The 21,170-nt window shown below is 51.3% G+C and overlaps 1 protein-coding gene across 3 annotated transcripts in view; it reads right to left on the bottom strand.

Annotated features, from left to right (window-relative positions):
- Positions 1 to 21,170, bottom strand: part of DDX4 (DEAD-box helicase 4) — a 1,871,246-nt gene that overhangs the window by 101,630 nt on the left and 1,748,446 nt on the right. For all 3 annotated transcript variants that reach the window (XM_069627287.1, XM_069627289.1, XM_069627288.1), the window contains exon 21: positions 4,479 to 4,577. In XM_069627287.1, coding sequence (XP_069483388.1) covers positions 4,479 to 4,577 — 99 coding nt within the window. The remainder of the gene's footprint in view (positions 1 to 4,478; positions 4,578 to 21,170) is intronic.

The following is a 21,170-nucleotide window of genomic DNA, read 5'->3' as shown; positions in this document are numbered from 1 at the left end:
AAGATGGGACAGAGAACCCCCCACCCACCTCTTGGGTACCACGAAAAACCAACCCAACGCTATCTGCTTGGGAGGTGCCTCTTTCACGGCACCCTTGAACAGGTCTTGCAGTTCTTCCTGGATCTCCAGCTCTGGTTGTTGAGGAGGTGATGGTGCTGGTCTGTTTTAAAGAAAGGCAGACAGTAACCCCACCGCATGAGCTGAAGAGCCCAGGCGTCAGAGGTAATCTCCCGCCATTGGGTCCAGTGCTCGGTCAGCCACCCTCCAGCCAGAGAATCGTGGGAGAAGAAATCAGAGGATTTGAGGATGGAGCCGTCCCAGTCGCTGCTGTCTGCCGGCCTCTAGAAGGCCCTACTGCCCCTTCCTGCCACTGGGGACATAGCACTTGTAGCCTCTACCCCATGATAAAAAAGTAAAGGCAGGCTGTTAGGGAGAATTCTCTGTTTAGGCTGAATTTCCCTACCTAGTGAGTCCCCCAGCAGCTTTGCTGGATTTCTGGGGTTTCTTTTTTTCTCCTGCCAAGAGTGAGACTCTTTTACCCTCACTCTTGGACATGTTGAAGTGTGTTTTCTTGGTTAAACCTTGTGTTGAATGGGCTATGGGGTCTTTTACTCCATAGGGCCTCATGTATTTTTGTGATGTGGGTTACACAGCACCCTCTGTGCCGTGACCCAGGGGTGTCCTAGGGACTCCCCAACATAGACTCCATACCCTGGGACTGACTACTGTCTCCCAGGGCATGTAAAGTCACCAAAGACTTTGCTAGTCTTGGATCCTGAACAGAACCGGTACAAACCATCATATTGTGGACGTACTGGCTGGGGCAATTCGATTGCCCCAGGGTCTGTTAGTCGAGGGGGCACGTCTCCGTCCCCCCTGATCGAGTTTTGGCTGGTGGCAGTGGAAACTACTTTTTATATTCGACCGCGAATATTTCCCTATGGGATTTCCCATTGTTTTAGGCTAACACATTTAATTATTTATTTACGGTAGCCTTAAACATACCGCCGGTTTATATATTTATTATTATAACTCCGGTTGGGACTTTTTGCCAAAACTTGATTCTAAAATGGCGTTGGCGTTCGCCTCTGTAACTCTGACCCAAAGTGGAGCCCTTTGTCCCACTTTTGGCGGGCTTCTCCACAGAAGCCCTCCAAAGTGGTGCCACTCTGTCTGGGGTACTTAGGAGGGGTGGAGGGGGATTTAGGCACCCTGGACTGAGTTACCTTGGTAACTCAAGTCGCACTCCGTCCTGATTGGCCCAAGTGGTGAGCCGGCCGGCTCAACACTTAGCATGTTTGAGTGACAGCTAGGCTGGGTGAATGGGGGTTTGCTGCATAAAAGCAGGGCTTTGGGGACTGGAACTTTAGAAGTCGCCACAGGACCAAGAATCCGACGAGGGAAGAGCTGAGCCGACCTGCTTCGACGACACCACCCGGTGGAGCCCTGCTGAACCGTCTCACCACTTTTCCCGACGACCGAGGAGAACTCTTAACGGAGTGGCTCCTTCCCTTGACTGGTGGGGACAACCAGTTTTCGCCTTCTTTTCGCTTCTCGAGGTATCTCGTGGCCGCCTTGCCAGTGCCAAGCACCCCGGCAACCGGAACCCCACCACTTTTTACCCCAACCACGAAAGTCGGTACAACCCTTTGACCGGAGGACTCCGCGGCTGGTTTCTTCCCGGGCAGTGCAACGACCTTCTTCTTCTGCTCTTCTGCGAGAACTTCTCCCCTGACCGACGTCGAGCCTTGCTGCCACTGCCTGGAACAACTGCCACCGCTGGAGGATCCTTTCCGCTTAAGGTACCGTGTTCCGCCTGGCTTCCCTTGCCACCGACTGTACGGGGTAGATTTAGCCCCCGGCTTTCGAACCTGGGAGTGCCTGGAATACCCTGGCTAAACTTCTAAGCCACTCTAAACTCTTTCTAACTCTTTGCAAGACTTTGAATCCCTAATAACAGTGTGATCTTGGGCACATTTTCGCTCCGGCTACTTTAAGAGTGGGCCCTGCCTAGTGACTTTTGCTCACCTGTGACTTTGTGCTTCTTTGAGCCTATTGCAAGTGTTCTGAACCTTAGAGTGGTGTGTTTAACCCATTTCTGTTTCTTTTTATCCCTTCCTTAAACCTACTAGAGTGTCATCTAACGTTAAGCGCTCACCTCTGTTTTAATTATGTGGAGTTAACTTAGAGTTGTCTAGATAGGAGTAAGGGTTGAAACTGCTTTCATTATAACTGTGTTTTAAGTGTTTTTACTATACTTTGCTAGAGTGTTTTCAACTTATGTGTTCTTAAAAAAATAAATAACTATATACTTTTGAAACCAAGCTCTGGTCAGTGTTTGCTTGTGCTATTGTGTCCGAGTACATATTGTGTATACTTTGCATACTGCCTAACTCTTCTTGAGGGAAGTCTGACTGCTCAGCCACAGCTACCAGGTAAATCTGGGTGGTGCGGACTGCTACCAAGTGGGTTTACTGCTATACCTGTAGTCTTAAATCTTTTGCAGTGTTCCCCAAGGGAACTGCACAGGTTTCTGCCTAACACAGGCTTGGCCGGCTGTTGCACAGTCCGGCCGAGTTACACCGTGGCTAGCTTGGACTCTAACTTGGACAGTTTGAATTTCTTTGGGCCGAAAAGATTCTCACCATCAAAAGCAATGTCGAGAAGTTTATTTCGGACATTGGATGAGAACCCTGAGGAACGCCTGCCTCCTGAGCAACGTGGCCGACCCCATTAATCTTACGACACGTCCGTTTGCATAGACTGCTGGGCAACCTCCTTGCCGTCATCCACCAACTGCTGGAAACCTTACTGCATCTTACCTTGGGGAATGTGCTGGGCAGCCTCAATGGCTGCCCACAACCCAAAGGATATTTGGCGAATCCACAGGAGACATTTACCACCTTCAAGGCCATGCTGCCGGAGGAAAAGATTCTTCAAGGTGTCAGCTTTCTTGCCTTCTCCAGGTTGGGAGATTGGTTGTGGGAGTGGCTGGCCTGGTGGAACCTGTATCCGACTACCAGTAACCCCTCAGGTTTTGCGTGGAAAGAGATATAAAGGGTCTTCCCTTGCCGACCTATATTTTTTGTAGAGGTCAGAGTTGACTGGGGATATGGTGCGAGGGCACTGCCACAAGGTGGCAATAGGGTCGGTGATAGCTGTGTTGAAGGGCATTGCCCTCTCTGTGGCAGGTCCCTCATCAAGGATGTCAGTTAGGTCATATCCTGAAACTGACCTGGCTGGGGCATTCCACCCCAGGGTATCCAACACCCCGAAAACTAAAGTCATGAACTTGGCATTTGTGTGGCCATAAGGGCAGGAACGCTGTATTACTACATCCGGGGATGCGTGAAGCCCGCTGGCATCATGCAAACCTTCAGCTAAAGCTCCAAGGCCTGCTTGGCCGACAAAATAATCGGCTCCGCCAGACCCAGAATACACTGGGTCGAAGCTGCCCTAGTTGTCAGTAGTGGCGAAGATATCCATTATGGAACCGAAAAATTCAGGCCCGGATTTGGGCGTGAAAGACCAATTGATGGCATTGAGGGAGCGTCGGAGAGAACCAATGCTGAGATGAGTGGGGGGAGTACAGTGCCAAAGGCTCCACAGTCTTGCTCAGCGCTGAGACGAAGGCTCGCCAACGCTTTTCTATGGGGCCGGAGCCACCAGGGGCCGGTGGAGCTACCAGGGCCTGCTTCATTGGGGGTTCGCCCGCAGCCACCTTTTTAAACAAGTCCAGCATCTGGGTTTTGCATTCCTCCCATTCAGCTATCTACGTCGGCCCTGCTGATGACTTACTGCGTTCACTAGAATCGGAGTCGCTTCTTCTTGTGGGAGGAGGAAGAGGGTGAATGACTTTGGGAATACAATCTTTTTGGCTTTTCGTCAATGCCCCCTATGTTTCGTCCTATGAAGATCCAACAGTCGACCGTGTCAGTGATTTGGAGAGTGGTCAGCCCACCGCGAGATTCGCTGCCCATTCCAAGGGACTTATGGTTCATTTTGCACACCTGACGCACATGAGGCACCACATAGAGTTGTGTGGATCAGTCACAGCCATTTTCGAGCTGCAGTCTTTGCAGCGTTTGAATCCCAAGACTCGGGGCGCCAACATAGTTGAGCTTGCGTCAAACAAACCGGACAAATGTCAAGTGCAATGTCGAAGTACTTTTCCAAAGTATTCCTCTCGAGCAGCATGCCGAGTTGGTGGAAAAAAGAAACTGAGGTATGGGGGCGTAGTGACAGCATATGTACGACGACCATCATCATCATGCCCGGAGCGGAGGACCGAGCATAGAGTCAAGGCGTTACGACGGCCGAGTCTAGGTGAACAGCGCGCCGTCAAAATGTTTTCCGAGTAGCTGATGCTGGAATGGATATCTATCTCATAAGGAATCTGTGGGAGAAAGGCAATCCATTGAAAATGTTAAAAGCATGCAAGACAATTAATGTTTGAAAATATAAAATAACCAGCTTACCCTTCTGCTGTCAACCGATGCAAATGTGCTTGCTCTTGAACTACTACCATGAATACTATATGCCATTTCTTCAAGCCACGTAGGCACTTCTTGCTGAGCCTAAGGAACAAGAAATAGGTTACACTGCTTAGAAACAACCACATGTATCATTATTAATTCCAAAGACTTTCTTGAAAAGAATGACACAGAATGTGACTTTCTTACGTTTGTTTATAAAAGCATGCAAACATTTTTTTAAATTACCTTCCCATATCAAATGTTCCTGACACAAAGTGGCTACCCTTGTACCCATACCTTCAAAGAGAAGCACACATTACTTACCTCTGGGTAATGTTCCTTTTGATAGATGTTCCTCCTACGGATTCCTCATCTTTGAAAATCTATCAGTAGCACAGATGTTCTTCAGAAACATTTCCATCACCGGGGGCACATTGTGGCTCCTTCACCCAACACATCTAAACGCCCTGCGCCGGACATGACATTGGGGCCAGTATTTATAGAAGCACTGTGCTCCATGACCAGAGTTCCATCTTTATCCACTATCAATTTGACGCTGAGGGACTTCGGAACCAATGGTGTATTAGCCATCTGCCAAAGAGGGGTAGGTCGGCAGGGCGATGAGGAATTCTTTGGAGAAACATCCATCAGAAAGACGATTACTAATAGGTTGTTTTTCAAATGGATTCCTTCCTCCCACTTTTTCATCTATGAGAGAGACTGATGGCAATACATGGATCTGGAAGAGAGCAACACGCCAACTAGACCAGAAAACTATGCAGGCGTGCCCTGCCGAAACAGGCATCCTGTCCTGAAAGGGAATCAAAGCAGTAATGCTGCGCAAATGTGTGTATAGAAGCCCACGCTGCCACTTGGCAGACATACAAGATATGGACTCTATTCTGCAGGGCAGAAGTAGCAGGCACTCCTCTGGTAAAATGGGCTCAGAGACACTCAGGCACATCCTTGCCAGCCAGATCACAGCATTCAGAGAGGCAGTTAATGATACACCTTGACAAGGCTGGTTTGGTCACAGTCCTGCCATCACGAGCATCTTTCCTAGCTTTTCACGCCCGAGACACTTAGTAAATGAGGGCCCGCACCAGGTCCAGCTGATGGAATCATTCCTCTACCTTAGAAGGATGAAGCTGCGAAAAAAACCCACAGAAAGATGTATCTAGTGAGAGGCATGAAAATGTGAATCCGCTTTTGTAAGAAGTGTGTCTCACTCTCAAAGTCACCTTCTCTTTGGAGAAAACCAAAGAGGGAGGTTTAATCAATAATACCTGGAGTTCACTTACCAGTTTCACAGAAGTGATGGCAACCAGAAAAATCATTTTAGGGGTGAGTACTCGAATAGAACAGGAATGAAGGGGCTCAAACAGAGGTCTCAAAGAATGTCAATACCACATTTAAATCCCATGTCGGAAAAACAAACTGTGGGGATTATGAAGCACGAGCTACGTTCCAGGGACCTCTTGAAAACCAAAATAGCGGAAAAAAATATCCCTTAACCGTGCCAATCTGCAGGTCCACTCAGACCAAAGACAGCAAAGAATCCCAAACGGGATAACAGACAGGGCAAAAGATCCAGAACCCTCTCCCGGCACCATGCTGTACATTACACCATCTGCAAGCATAAATATATCTTGTGGTGGGTCTCTGAGCTAAAAGGAGCACATCAAGACGTTGTCTGACAAGTCCCACTACGTCCATCTCTACCTGTCAGTAGCCAAGCATGAAGGCTCAGGCTGCTGAGATTCGGGTGGAGAACCCACCCCTAATTGGGAGAGAGTCTCGCCTCTCCTCGGAAGGCACCAAGGAAGGCAAACGGACATGTACAGCAACTCCAGATATCACATCTTCTGGGCCTACCCCAGAGCAATCAGGATCAACGTGGTTCCAAACCGGTGCAATCTTCTGAGGACCAGCAGAACGCATAAAGGAGGTTGAATGTCCACTCGACAGTGCATCCCCCCAGAGTCCGGAACGAGGAAATTCCATGGAGCAGAACTACTCACATATTCTACACACATTGAGGCAAAGAGATTCACTTGAGGAGCTTATCAGTGGGAGAATACTTCCTCCAGACTTACTGGCACAGCACCCATTTGTGGGAGGCAGAAGTTTGGATCCTCAAGGCATTCATTGCGACAGGCTACTACCCTTAAATGTGGCAGTAGAAGCCCCTGTACTGAAGGTATGGGAGAAGCCTGCTTCTGCAGTTGACCGAGAACTCTCCAGGAAGCATCGTCCTGCCCCCTCTGACCCAGTCTTTCTATCCAGTCATGCCTCCCTGGTGGGTTTGGTGGTGCATGCCGCGACTGCTAATGTGAATTCTTCCACCTTTCCTTATATTCCACCCAACAGGGAGCGTAAGAGACTGGATGCCTTGGGAAAAAAAATTGTTTTTGCGTCTGGCAGTCTTGCCCTTTGTGCAATAACTCCATCTTGCACATTGGTAAAATTCTTTCAGCCCGTGGTCCGTTGTGGCTATTGCGGCTAAACATTGTTAGGCAGAATTATATGCAGTACCCCTTTGGGAACAGCACACACAATTAAGACTACAAGTGACAGTACAAATTCACCTTTGGTACAAGCCTGTACTACACAGAGTAAGTGAGCAGTACAAGATAGTTACACAAAGGACAGCAATTACTATGATTCAGGCAAACACTGACTCAAGGTTTTCAAGTAAAATATACCTTTATTTCACTCTTCAGTTGTAGAACATTACACTATTATAAGCAGTCTAAAAATCTCACTCTTAATACACCACCCCACTTCCCTTAAATTCCAGACTAGTTAAGCTCACAAAATGAAGTGGGAGCAAAATGGCAGTCCAGCAATTTAAAAGGGAGGGAAAGAAAGTTAATAGAAATTAAATCAAACCAACAGGTAAGAACTCAGGGCAATTGAACAAGAGGAACTAAAGGGCTAGAATCAGGCAGAAAAGGTTTAGGGCCGAAGTCAATGGGTCAAAAGTCTTTCGCTCAAGATCAAGATCATACAGTTCAGGGTAGTGTGCGGTAAAGTTTCAGGGTAGTTTGCGGCAAAGTTCGTGGCATGGATTCCGGATGCGGTTGGTTGATCCAAAGAGAAGAGAAGGACAAGCCCTCAGATTGGAGAAAGATTTCAAACACTTTCACCGCGGTTGAACAAAACGAGCAACCAGATTTGCACAGTACCTTAAAACGGAGAGGAAGCTGTAGCTGAGGCGGACGTTCCTGGTAGTTCCTGCAGGCTCACAGTTCCTAAAGCGACTGTCGGACTGATGAGAAGTAGGAAGACTGGAGGGTCCTGCACTGCACTACACAGGGAAGAAACTAGCAGCAGAGCAAAGCAACAAATAAAAGGTGCGTCCTTAAAACCCAAGCAGGGTCAGACCTTCTTGGCTATCCGGCCCACTGTAGCTCTGTACAGCGAATTCGACCAGAGGGGGGGTCCCGGCTTGCACTTTGGGTGAACTGGGTGGTCCCACCAGCTCAAGGGAAGAGGTTTCCTGGAGGATCTTCTCTGTCGTCGGATTCTGAAGATTCGGACCTGCAGCAGGGCTTCACCGGGCGGTCCTTTTCTTCCAGTTCCTCGTTGGTTCTTTCGTTCCAGTGGCGACTCTGCCTTTCCAGTCCCAGAGACCTGCTTTTTATGCAGTTTTCCCCCATTCATACAGCCTGGCTGTCAATCACACAGCAGGGTGGCTGTCCTGGCAAGGATAGTCCCCTCAGCCAATCAAACAGGAGTGCTACTTGGGTTACCAAGGTAACCCATGGATTGGGGCCGAAGATCCCTCCGTCACATCCTGCCTACCTAGACTTTCAGGCGCCTTAAGGAGGACTTCTGAGCAGAAGCCCGCAAAAAGACGACGAACAAAGGAATCATCCCCGGTTTGGCGTGCAGAGAAAAACACAATAAAGACTAACAAAAAGAAATGGTGAATAAACCTAGCCGGAGCCACATTCACATTTATTTAGTCAAGAGGGTTTATGTCCGAGGCTAATATAATAGCCTGAAACAATACCATGGCTATATAAGATAACCGCGGTAGAAAAGGTTAGGGTAGTTACCACTGCCAACAGCCAAGTCTTGATGTAAAGGGAGCGAAACAAGGCTCCAAGAGACACAGAGAAAAATGGATAAGAATTAATCCTTTCCCATACTCCATGTAAGATGGGGTGTACTGGGTCTGTGGTTTAAAGTGAATAATAAAGTTAATGGCAACTTTACCTTTTCTGGAGGACAGTAGTCAGCCCCAGAAAATGGAGTCGTGGGAAGTCTCAAAGACAGCCGTGTGTCACTGCACTGTCTAATACCAATGAAAAATATGAGGCCATGGAGTAGGTGAGGCTCCAGTGCTCAAGATCACACAAAGTGAAAACACACAGCAAAACACATGTAAGAGTGGGGAAAAAAGGCTCACACTCTTACAGGTGAAAAAAATAAATCCTAGAAATCCAGCAAAGCTGCTGAGGGACTCATTGGGTAAGGGAAAACAGCCATTTATGAGAATTCTCCCTAACATCAGACCCCAGGACGGAGAACATAGGGAATTGTGATGGGAGAGCCTTGTTCAGGGGTCATATTGAAAACCAAGATAGTGGCCAGGTACACTTTACAGAGTCTATATACAGTCCCACCCAGGCAAGCAACTATACAAAATAAAGGATATGAGACAGGTGAAATGATCCAGATCAATCTCTTGGCACAAAGCCGAAAATATATGTCATCTGCAGGCATGCAGATTTAGTAGAGGGACTGAGCGAAAGACACCCATGACGTTGTACGTAAAGTCCCACTCTTTGCATCTTGGCCTTTTCAGCAGTCAAGTATGAAGGTTCAGGCTGCTGGGGTTTGGATGGAGGCTCTCTCCCCTACAACAGGCAGAAAAGCTGCACTCTCCTAGGAAAGTCCCAGGGAGGGCCGATGGACAAGTCCAGCAAATCCGGGAAACACTTTCTCTGAGCTCAGTCGAGTGCGATCAAAATCAACATGGATCCCAACATGCGTAGTCTCCTGAGGACAAGAATAGCAGGGGAAAATTACCTTCATGGTGATTCAGGTTCTCTTAGTCTAGGCTCTCCCTCCTTCACAAATAGTTGGGAACGCCAGCATTCGCAGGCGGGCTGGAAAAGCTGGCTGAAAAAGATAGCTGTCACTTAAAAGGTTTTAGAAGGGGAAGGGCCTATGTCACGCTTGCGTCCCTCCGCATGCCGGGCTCCACCTTACCCTCATGTTACCAACGGTCCACACCCAGTACCTGTGGTTCCGCCAAAAGTGGTAGAATTTAAGTATGTGCGTACTGCAGGGGAAGGCTGGGTGGGTGTTAAGCAGGAGGGAGAGCCTGGACTAAGAGCACCTGAATCACATTTAAGGTAATTTTTCATTTCTCTGTCGTCCAGGCTCTCCCTCCTTCCAAACTGGTTGGGACCAGACTAAAAAGCCTTTGAATATGCAAGGGTGGGGAGGAGACAGCACATACAGGATTCAGGTAAACAAGTTGCGGAGAACCTCTTGGACGAATTTTGCATCATTTCTGGATGATGTGTCCATAGCATGTGCTTGCAAAAGGCAAGCGGGGTAGCCCAGGTAGCTGCTTTACAGATGTCTACAATGGGAACGTGCCTATTAAAGGCTACAGATGTTGCCTTGGCTCTAGTAGAATGAGCCCAAAGTGTCTGGAGTCGCAAGCCCTTTCAAGTCATAAGCCTTGGAGATACAGGAGACAACCCATCTGGCAATAGAAGCCTTTGCTGCTTTTAATGCCAGGAGAAGGACCACCGTAGGTAACAAAGCTGATCTGCTTTTCTAAACGGTTTGGTCTTTTCAAGGAAGCATTTTAAAGTTCTTACTACATCTAGATTATGCAATTTCTCTTCTGCAGCAGATGCATGTGGTCTAGGAAGAAAAACGGGAAGACATATTTCCTGGTTTAAGTGAAAATCGGAAACCACCTTAGGCAGAAAGGACGGAACTGTACGCAATACAACTTTGTCTTTATTGACTACAATATATGGTTTCTTAGAAGAAAGAGCTTGGAGACTCATTGTTTTTGCATTAGGGCTGCTAAGAGCAGGTTGACATCCCACTGAGACCCCACTGAGGTGGAGGTTCAAGTATAGGGGGATGTAAACTTAAAAGGCCCTCGAAGTGCCTTTTAATGGCCTTGTTCGAAAAAGACTTATATTCTCTTTTCAGGTAAGCACCAATAGCTGATAAGTAATGTTTGCAAGTGTCTACCTTGCCACAGTTGGAAACAAGATAGTACATGAAGGACATGACATTATCAATGAAGGCCTTTGGAGGGTTAATGTTTTGTTCAAAGGCCCAGTGACAGAAACTTAACCATTTGCTACGATAGTTTCTTAGTAGAAGAATTCATGGAGGCAAACATAATAGCAATATTTTGTTCTGACAAATTCAAGTGGGAGAAGAGTAGCTTTTCAGGAACCAAGCCTTCAAGTTTTGCAATTGAGGGAAGGGGTGAAGAACCTGCCCCTTCTGTTGAGTCAAAAGATCTCTCGAAAGTGAAAGATCTAAGAGGGGAAACCCTGCTTACTCCAGACGATTTGGAAACCAAATCTTCTGGCGAGGCCCGAACGGGGTGAACAGAATCATTGTCAGGTTGTATGACATTTAGAATTTCAGCTAAATTGTGTGAATCAATGGAAGAGGTGGGAAGGCATATAGTGCTAGATTTGACCAATCCAGATGTAGAGCATCTCCCAGGTACCGAGGACCCTGACGTTGACGCACATTGCGGATAAAGTGCGTTGTGTTGATTGGCAAAGAGGTCTACTGATGGATTGCCCCACTTCTGAAATATCATGTGTGCTACTGATGGTTTCAGCTCCCATTCGAGCGGAGCGGACAGTAACCTACATAGTTTGTCAGCCAGGACGACGTTCTTGCCTTCGAGATGGGACGCCAACAAGAAAATGTGATTTTGAATGGCCCAATACAAATGTGTTCTGCTAGGAGACACAGGGAGAGGGAGCGAGCCCCCCTGTTTGTTAATATAAAACATTGCAGTGGTATTGTCCGTTTGAATGTTCACCACCATTCCTTGAAGTGGGGGAAGAAAAGATTTGAGAGAGAAAAATATGGCTCTCTGTCTAGTATTTATGTGGTCCTTCCTTTCCTGAGAGGACCAAAGACCATGAGCTGTTAAGCTTTGAAAATGGGCTCCCCAACTGTACTCTGAAGAGTTTGTTATGACTATTTGGTGGGGCGGGGAGTGGGGAGGGGGTGGGCGGAATTGAAAGGGAGATGCAGTTAGCAGGTTCTCTGGGGAGTTCCACAAGCGCAGAGGGTCTTGGACTTGGCCTGGAATTTGGATCTTTGTTTCCTGGGGATCCGAGAGCAGATTCCAGTTGAGAGCAAGATGCCACCAAGTCGTTCTCATATGGAGCCTTGCAATGAGAACTAGGTTCATGCAAGAGGCCATTAGGCCTAAGAGCCTTTGAAACCACCAAGCTGCTAGTGACTGGTGAGTGGAGAGTGGAGAAAAGAATGATGGTTTGTTGAATAGCTTTCACTCTTTAGAAGGTGAAAGACTTTGTGCAGAGCAGTGTCTATAACTGCTCCTAAGAATTGGATCCTTTGCGATTGACTGATTTGGGATTTTGTCACATTTATGGAGAACCCCAGGTTGAACAGAGTATGCCAAGTAATTTGCAACTTCTGAAGCAATACCTCGGGAGACTGGGCTTTGAAAAGCCAGTCGTCTAGGTAGGGATATAGATGTACTGTCTGCAACCAAAGTATGGCTGCCGCTGACCCCAGAACCTTTGTGAAAACCCTGAGGGCAGAATTTAGCCCGAAGGGTAGACATGTGAACTGGTAATGAGACTTTCCTGTTGTGAATCTCAGAAACTGATGGTGGAGTTTGTAGATGGGGGTGTGAAAAGGGAATAGTTTCTTACCTGTAACTTCCATTTCTCCAGCATTGGTATCTTTCATGGGTTCACATGCTTAGAATATTCCCCGTCGTCAGACTGGGACCCCTCGGTACACATATATAGCCTTTTCCTATAGGAAAACGTCCGACACTTTTGTGTCCTATCTACATCCTTTTAGGACTCGCCTACGCATGTTCCGTAGGCCGTCCCATTATAAGAGGCCCGCCCCTGCGGCTCCCCTTCAGATTTCGGCCCCTCCAAAGTAGGAAGGGTTAAACTTATCAAGCAAATACATTGCATTCCGGGGAGGCTGGCGGGCGCATGTGAATCCATGAAAGATACCAATGCTGGAGAAATGGAGTTACAGGTAAGAAACTATTCCGTTCTCCAGCATTGGATCTTTCATGGATTCACATGCTTAGAATAGATTGTATAGCAGTAAGACCTGAAAACGGCGGTGAGAATGTAATGTAATATACCCTGACCACAATACACAATGCATATGTACACCAGAAATAAGTTTACTCATATAACCGTACCCCCATAAAGCATACGGTCACCAAAAGGTAGAAAAACAAAACTCTCCACAGTGTGGAGCTTACCCTATTGAAACAGATGGCGCAGGACTGCTCTTCCCATCTGCACCTCGTCCGCATGCTGCCTGGCAAGGCAGTAGTGGCAGGTAAAGGTGTGGGGCACTGACCATGCCGCAGCCTGGCATATGTCCGTTAGCGGAATTCCTGCCCATAATGCTGCTGAGGAGGACGTTGATCTTGTAAAATGGGCTCTAGGATGTCCTTGCAGTGGCCTTCCGGCCTTGGAGTGGCAAAACGCAATCGTCGATGAGACCCATCGAGCCAATCCTTGCTTAGAGATTGCTTTTCCTCTCGTTGACGGACTATATGCGATGAACAGTCGTCGAGTAGACCTGAGTTCCTGTGTACGATGTAGGTAAAATTTCAGGGCCCTCTTAACGTCCAAGGTATGAAGAGCTTTTCTCTGCTGCCGATGATGGGGTCGCGAAGAAAGTAGGGAGAACAATGGACGAGTGTTTGTGATACACTGTAGGAACGTTTTGGACGAACGTAGGATTAGTTACCAGGACCACCTCGTCTTTAAAGAATCTTAGGTATGGCGGGTCTACGACCAACGCTTGCAGTTCCGAGATTCTCCTAGCTGATGTGATAGCAATTAAGAATGCCAACTTCCACGATATGAATTTCATGTCCGACGTGGCCATAGGCTCAAAGGGTGGTTTCATTAAGCCTACCAACACTATGTTGAGACTCCATGTTGGTGGGAAACGTTTTACCGGGGGAAAAGTTCGAAATAAACCCCTCATGAAGTGTTTCACAAGTCTGTCGCTGAATAGAGAAGACTACTGTCTCTTCCTCGTGAACCTCGAGATGGCCGCCAGGTGCACCTTTATCGATGTGAATGATAAACCCCCCTCCGCCAAGATAAGCAGGTAAGGTAGAACTTGCTCCGGCGTCACCTTCAACGGTTGTAGGCCTTGTTGTCCTCGACACCATTCACAGAACCTCCGCCACTTATAGGTGTAAGATTTGTTGGTAGAAGGGGCCCAAACCGCCTGGAGAATTTTCTGACAAGCCTCCGAAACGTCTAAAGCACCGAACTCCGAAAAGTCAGGAGCCAGGCTGTAAGGTTGAGACTGTCCGGGTCGTGATGCCACACCGTGCCTTTGTCCCGGGACAGTAGGTTCGGGACTCTTGGAAACGCTATTGGATGTTCCAGCGACAGGTGAAGCAGGTCGGAAAACCACGGTTGCCGCGGCCAGTACGGTGCCACTAGAATTACCCGGTAACTGTATCTGCGCATCCACTGTACTGTCCTCTGTATGAGGGGAAACTGAAGAAAAGCATAAAGGAACATGTCCGTCCATGGGAAGGAGAATGCCTCCCCCATGGAACCCTCCTGAGGCCATCTGCTTGCGAATTGCTCGCATTTCTCGTTTTCTTTGGTTGCGAAAACGTCCAGTGGGGGGTGACCCCATTTCTCAAACACGTTCATCAGCTGAACTGTGTCCATTTCCCATTCGTGTATGGAACAAGTTACTTACCTGTAACTGTTGTTCTCCAGCATGGGTCTGGCATGGATTCACATGCTCATGAATATTCCCCGTCGTCAGGCTGGGAATCCTCGGTAAAGAAAAAACCAGTATCAGTTTTGTTTCTGACCTGTCTTTCGTAGTAATAACCAATCACTGGTCTCTGCGTCATACTGACCACAGCCAATGACTGCCCTCTACCTAAGCACCGCCTCTGGCAGCCATCTTCAGATTTGGAAGCACGTAAAGTGGCAGTATGACCAAGTGAAGAGCCGCAGAGGGGTAGGCGGGAGGGTTCGCATGTGAATCCATGCCAGACCCATGCTGGAGAACAACAGTTACAGGTAAGTAACTTGTTCCTTCTCCAGCATGGGGTCTGGCATGGATTCACATGCTCATGAATAAAGAATACATAGCAGTACACACATGCACAACCACGGGAGGTGGCAAAGGCTCAACATTAAGCATTACATCAAACTCAACATTAAGCATCTTACCTCCTCACCAGGCTCACCTCAGGCGAACAGGTTGCGCAGCACTGCTTGGCCGACCCTGGACTCCTCCCTGGAATCCCGATCGACGTAGCAGAATTTCGTGAAGGTGTGCGTCGACCTCCACGTAGCAGCCCTGCATATGTCCAGCAGGGGCACACCAGAAAGGAACGCCGTGGTAGCTGCGATCGCTCTGGTGGAATGGGCTCTCGGACGGCCAGGCAGCGGTCGGTTTGCCAACCGATGACAGTACATGATACAGCCGGAGAGCCATCTGGAAATGGAAGCCTTCGAGAGAGCCTTCCCCTGATTGACAGGTCCAAAGTTCACAAAGAGTTGACACGTCTTCCGAAAACACTTCGTGCGGTCCACGTAGAACTTCAGCGCTCTAGCCACATCCAGCGAGTGCAAAGTCCTCTCAGCCGGCGACGAAGGCGACGGGAAGAACACAGGCAACACCAAGGGTTCGTTGAGATGGAAGTCCGACGGTACCTTGGGCATGAAGGAGGGGTGCGTCCTGAGCACTACCCTCGTGTCGTGAAAAGTCAAGTACGGGGCCTTGCAGGAAAGGGCCTGGATCTCTCCCACCCGTCGTGCGGAGGTGATGGCCACAAGAAACGCTGTTTTCCACGACAGAAACTTCAACGGGGCCGAGTGCAGAGGCTCGAACGGAGGTCCCATGAGCTTGGTCAGCACCACGTTGAGCTCCCACGCCGGAGCCGGAGCCTTCACCGGCGGGAACGATCTGAACAGTCCCTTCATGAACTCTTTCACCAGACGATGAGACCACAGGGACGACCGGCCCGTGGTTCTGGTGTATCGGGAGATCGCAGCAAGATGACTCTTTATGGACGCGTGTGCCAGTCCAGCTTTGGCCAGCGTCAGCAGGTACGGCAGTACTTGGGGAGTCATAATCCGTAGAGGGTTAATCTTCTGTGCGTGGCACCAGACAGAAAACCTCTTCCATTTGTGTCCGTAGCATTTAAGAGTCGAGGACGCCCTGGCCTTTGCAAGAACCTCTCTGCAGTCGGCCGGTATGTCGTATCCTCCAAACTCTAGCGCTGCAGGAGCCAGGCCTGCAAGTTCAGCGATTTCGGGTCATGGTGGAGGATGGCGCCTCCTTCCCTGGAGAGCAGATCCGCGTCCACCGGCAGCTTGATTGGCGGGGACGCTGACAAGTCCAGAAGGTCCGGGAACCATATCTGCCTCGGCCACGCAGGTGCGACGAGGATCATCCTGCACCGTGACCTCTTTAGCTGGTTGACGAGCCGGATTAGCAGTGGCAAAGGAGGGAACGCGTAGAGGAACAGGCCCTCCCAGGGGAACGAGAAAGCATCGCCCATGCTCCTCGCCTGGGGAAACCTGCTGGCAAACCTCCGGCACTTGGAGTTCGTCGCCGTCGCGAACAGGTCGATCTGGGGTGTGCCCCACCGTCGGAAGAGGCGATCCACTAGATCCTGCCGTAGTTCCCACTCGTGGCACGAGCGCAGCTCCCTGCTGAGTGAGTCGGCGATGGTGTTTTTTATCCCTGCCAGATGAAACGGCAACAGAAACATCCCTTGGGCGACTGCCCAATGCCACAGGTCCTGTGCCTCCTTGGACAGTGCTGGGGACCTGGTTCCGCCCTGTTTCCTGATGTAAAACATGGTGGTGGTGTTGTCGGTGAAGATCCTCACCACCTTGCCCTTGAGGGACGGAAGGAAGGACCTGAGGGCCCAAAACACTGCACGGAGCTCCAGGACGTTGATATGTAAGGATTTCTCCGTCGGGAGCCAAAGGCCTCTTGCGTGCAGATTTTCGGTGTGCGCTCCCCACCCTTCCAGGGAGGCATCCGTGGTCACTGTCTCCTGGTGGGCTGGGGTCTGGAAGTCTATGCCCGCCGTCAGATGCGCGCGGGTGCCCCACCACCGGATCGCTCGTCGGAAACTCTCGTCGAGTGTGATCCTTTCCTCGAAGCTGCCCGTCGTTTGGATCCAGCGCGCGTCCAGGAACTCCTGCAACGGGCGCATCCGGAGCCTGCACATGGGAATGAGGTAGATGCAGGAAGACATCATTCCGAGGAGGGACTTGATGGACCTCACCTTGGCCGCGTCGGCCACCAACATCCGCTGCACCTTGCCCAGGATGGTCCTGGTCCTCTCCTCCGACGGGGAGGCCAGAAGGGACACTGTGTTGAGCCTCGCTCCCAGAAACAGAGCGTCTTGCGCGGGTACCAAGTGGGATTTGGCGTAGTTCACGGAGAATCCGAGGTCCGTGAGAAGTTGGACGGTCCTTGCCGTGTGAACCACGGCGAGCTCCCTTGTCTTGGCTCGGATGAGCCAGTCGTCCAGGTAGGGGTAGACGTGGATCCCTTCGCGGCGCAGCTGCGCCGCCACCGGTGCAAGGCACTTGGTGGACACCCTGGGTGCCGACCGTAGTCCGAATGGGAGGGCTTTGAACTGGTAATGACGCCCTTGGACCACAAACCTGAGGAATTTTCGGTGCCCCTTCAGGATGGGAATATGGAAGTAGGCATCCTCCAAATCCAACGACGACAGGAAGTCTCCTTCCTCCAGCTGACCCAGGACGTGCTGGAGGGTGACCATCCGGAACTTTTGCGCCTTGATGAACTTGTTCAGACGTCGCAGGTCCAGGATGGGGCGCCATCCCCCCGTCGTCTTCTTCACGAGGAAGTATCTCGAGTAAACTCCGGAGCCCCGAAGCCTCTTTGGGACGAGTTCGATGGCGCCCTTCCTGAGCATCGCCTTTACCTCCAGGAGAAGTTGAGGGACGTGAAGTTCTTTCCTGGCCATGGGGGGGACGCGCGGACACTTTCTTTGAAACTCGAGCGCGTGGCCCCGGGCCAAGGCGTCCAGCACCCAACGGTCGGTGGAGATGGACTCCCACACGCTGACGAAGCTCGCCAGCCGGCCTCCCACCGGGGTGCTTCGGTGGGGGCCCGACCCCACGGCCGGTTCAATCCTGCTTCGACGAGGCTTTGCCGCCTTGTCCTTGGCGACGACGGCGGGGTCCGCCAGACTTGCCTCGTCCTCTGTAGGCCTCCTGAGACGACGAGCGGGCCGCTTGACGGTAGGAGGAGAAACCGCCGCCGGAACCTTTGGAGGCGCCCTTGCCTCCGCTGCTCCGAAAGGGCGTCCGTCGTTGTTGCAGAACTCCAAGGGCCCCGGCCGTCTCGGTGTCCGCTTTAATGGCTTGAAGGGAATCGTCCACTGTTTTCCCAAACAGGTTGTTCCCATCGAAGGGCATGTCCAGGACTCTGGTCTGAACGTCTTGACGGAAGTCCGTAGCCTTGAGCCATCCACGCCGCCTAAGGCAAACGCCGTTGCCCAACTGGCGGAACCCAGTGTCGGCGATGTCCGTCGCAACAGTAATGGCGTGGTCCGAAGCCACCTCACCTTCCTGCAGGATCTCCAGGGCCTCTGCCCTCTTGTCGTCCGGCAAGAAGTCCAGCCGGGGAGCCAGTTTGTACCAGAGCTCCCTGTGGTATCGGGCCACGATAGCCAGGGCGTTGGCAGCTTTAATCGTCGTCGCTGCAGACGAGATGACTCTGTGTCCCACAGCGTCCAATTTCTTTCCCTCGCCGTCCGGTGGGGAAGTCGATGTGGAGGCCGCAACCCCCCCCCCGCTTTTTTCCTGGCCGCCGCGGAGACGACGGAGTCCGGGGTAGGCTGCGCCCGGAGGCACAGGGGGGCCGTGTCCGGGACCCGGTACTTTTTCTCGTACCGGTCTCTTCTAGCTGGCGTCGTGGAAGGGTTCTTGAGGAGGGTGAGGCCCTCATCCCAAATGTCGTCCAATAGAGGCACTGCGAGGACCGTCTTCCTCTTGGCCTCGCGCCGCTGATAAAGGAAACCTTCCTTCTTCTTCTCCTCAGGGCAGAGTTGGAAAAGCTCGGATGCCCTGGCGATCATGGAGTGGAACGATCCAATCTCGTCGGGCGGAGAAGCCCTGGTGGGAGGCGACGACGGTACATCCTCGTCGTATACCTCGTCGTCCGTACCCGTCGCTGCCGTGTCAGTCCCCGTATCATCCCCTCGGGTGGACGGGGAGGAGGGCTGGAAGGGGCGCGACGGCTGAAAAGGAGGAGGAGGGTGGATCCTTCTTTTCTTGGTAGGGGGAACCCCAGAAGGTCCCGGTTCCGGGTCTCCCGACGGGAGAGATTCCGTCGGCAACGGTAGTCTCGTCCTTATCTATGAGCATAAGGACTGTATAGCCAACAAAATGGCCGCCGAGCTGTCTCGCGGCGCTGGCAGAGGGGAATCCGACGGGCGATCAGGGGCCCCGTCGGTACCCTCGACGATGTCATCGTCACCTGCGTCGGGATCCATCCCGACGGGCCGGTCTTCTTCCACGCCGTGGCTTAAGACTTCGACCAGCTCCTCCTCCGAGGTTGAGGCCGAATCTACGACGACGCCCTGCCCCCCCTTTTTCTTCCCCACGGGGGATTTCACGGGGGTCCTATCGATGGGCACAAAAGAGGACTCCCTCCGAGGTGGCAGGGAGACTCTGAGCCCCGAGGTCGCCACCACTGGCGTAGCCGCCACAGGCTGAGCCAGGGCCGCCGCGACAGACTCGATAGAGGGCTTGGCCGGATGGATTAAGGCCTTCACCACCTTAGGTGCGCTCACCGCCTTATCCTTGAGGGGGGGGGACAGTGCCTCGCTCCCCCTCCGCCTTCGAGCTCGACCGGGGCCTCTCTATGAGCCTCGCCGGGTGCTCGGCCTTCCTCTTACCCGACCCGGAGCGTTGGCTCGTGGTTGACGGTGCCGGGGAGGGTGCACCCAGCCTGGCGCCCGTAGAGCCCGACCGTTCGGCGCTCCCGGTGCCAGCGGACTCGCGGTGCTTGGCCTTATGTTGGACCCCCGTCGCCGGGGCGTCCTCAAAGGTCTTAGAAGACCGCTCGGATTTCTTCCTCTTCTTCTCGACGGACGGGCTCTTCCCTTCCAGCCAGTTGGCGAGACGTTGATGGCGGTCCTTCATGGTCCGCTCCGACATGTGGCCGCAAAACGCACAGTCCTTCTCCACGTGCGTCTTGTCCTCATGTAGGCAGTAAAGACAAAAAGAATGTTCGTCCTCCTTGAAGACGTTTTGCAGCTGGCATCCAGGGCAGACCCTGAACAGCTTTCCGGGCGTCGAGCTTCCCTTCTCCTGGGCCATGACCGGGCCTGAGAAACTTCTGGAGTCCTCCAAAAGCGTAGCTCGACGAATCTTCACCCTTGAGGGGCGTAGACGAATCCGACACGGGTCCCCGTTGATCGGATGGAGAGTCGGTGGAGCTTGAGGCTCTTTTGACCGAAAAAAACGAAGTCTTTTGAGAAAAAATGTGAAAAAATAGCACTAACGCTCGAGAGCAATAGCACGAGGATCCCAACACATGAACGTGCGGTAAAAATCTGAAGATGGCTGCCAGAGGCGGTGCTTAGGTAGAGGGCAGTCATTGGCTGTGGTCAGTATGACGCAGAGACCAGTGATTGGTTACTACTACGAAAGACAGCTCAGAAACGAAACTGATACTGGTTTTTTCTTTACCGAGGATTCCCAGCCTGACGACGGGGAATATTCATGAGCATGTGAATCCATGCCAGACCCCATGCTGGAGAAAACAGACTTCCTTCTCGTGAACAGGAAGCAATACTTCCGCTCTTCCTCTGGTGTCAACCCAAACTCCGCACACGACTTACACATGGCGTGGAATGCCCCAATATCATTGGGGATTGGGGGGGGGGGGGGCTGTGCCGGACTCACTCTGAGGCTGCTCCACCTCCCCGTCTGTATCCCACGTGTCGTCCATCGTCAGCAAAGACGAACCAGTAGGCAAAGTGTCCCGCGGAACACCGTCAGTCTCCGACTCAGATTTTCATGGAGGCACACCAGGAACCTCCATCACTGGCCCCACCGGGGTCACATTCAGAGGAGGCAATCTCGCATCCAAGTGGCCCAACAACGATAGCAGCATGGACAGAACTTGTAGCGATAACATAGACTGTGGGTTAACCAGTGGGTAACTAGCTCGACCAGCTCCGACTCCAACCGAAGGACCAACACTTTGTAGTCCCGAAGCAGACAGGCCCAGCATAGGCTCCTGGTCGTCGTCCACCACCGAAGACACTGAAAAAAACTGCCTTATATTGATGCAGAATGTTGTCAGGCAAGACTGACACCCCACTTGTCGGCAACAATCCTTCCGTTTCCATTCTCGTGGACGAGAACAGCATCAGTCCCTTGTCAGACACTGTTGTCGCCG

Source organism: Ambystoma mexicanum, chromosome 6p, assembly GCF_040938575.1.
Source record: "Ambystoma mexicanum isolate Mex_15411 chromosome 6p, UKY_AmexF1_1, whole genome shotgun sequence".
Lineage (NCBI taxonomy): Eukaryota > Metazoa > Chordata > Amphibia > Caudata > Ambystomatidae > Ambystoma > Ambystoma mexicanum.
This window is presented reverse-complemented; position numbering and strand designations above follow the sequence as displayed.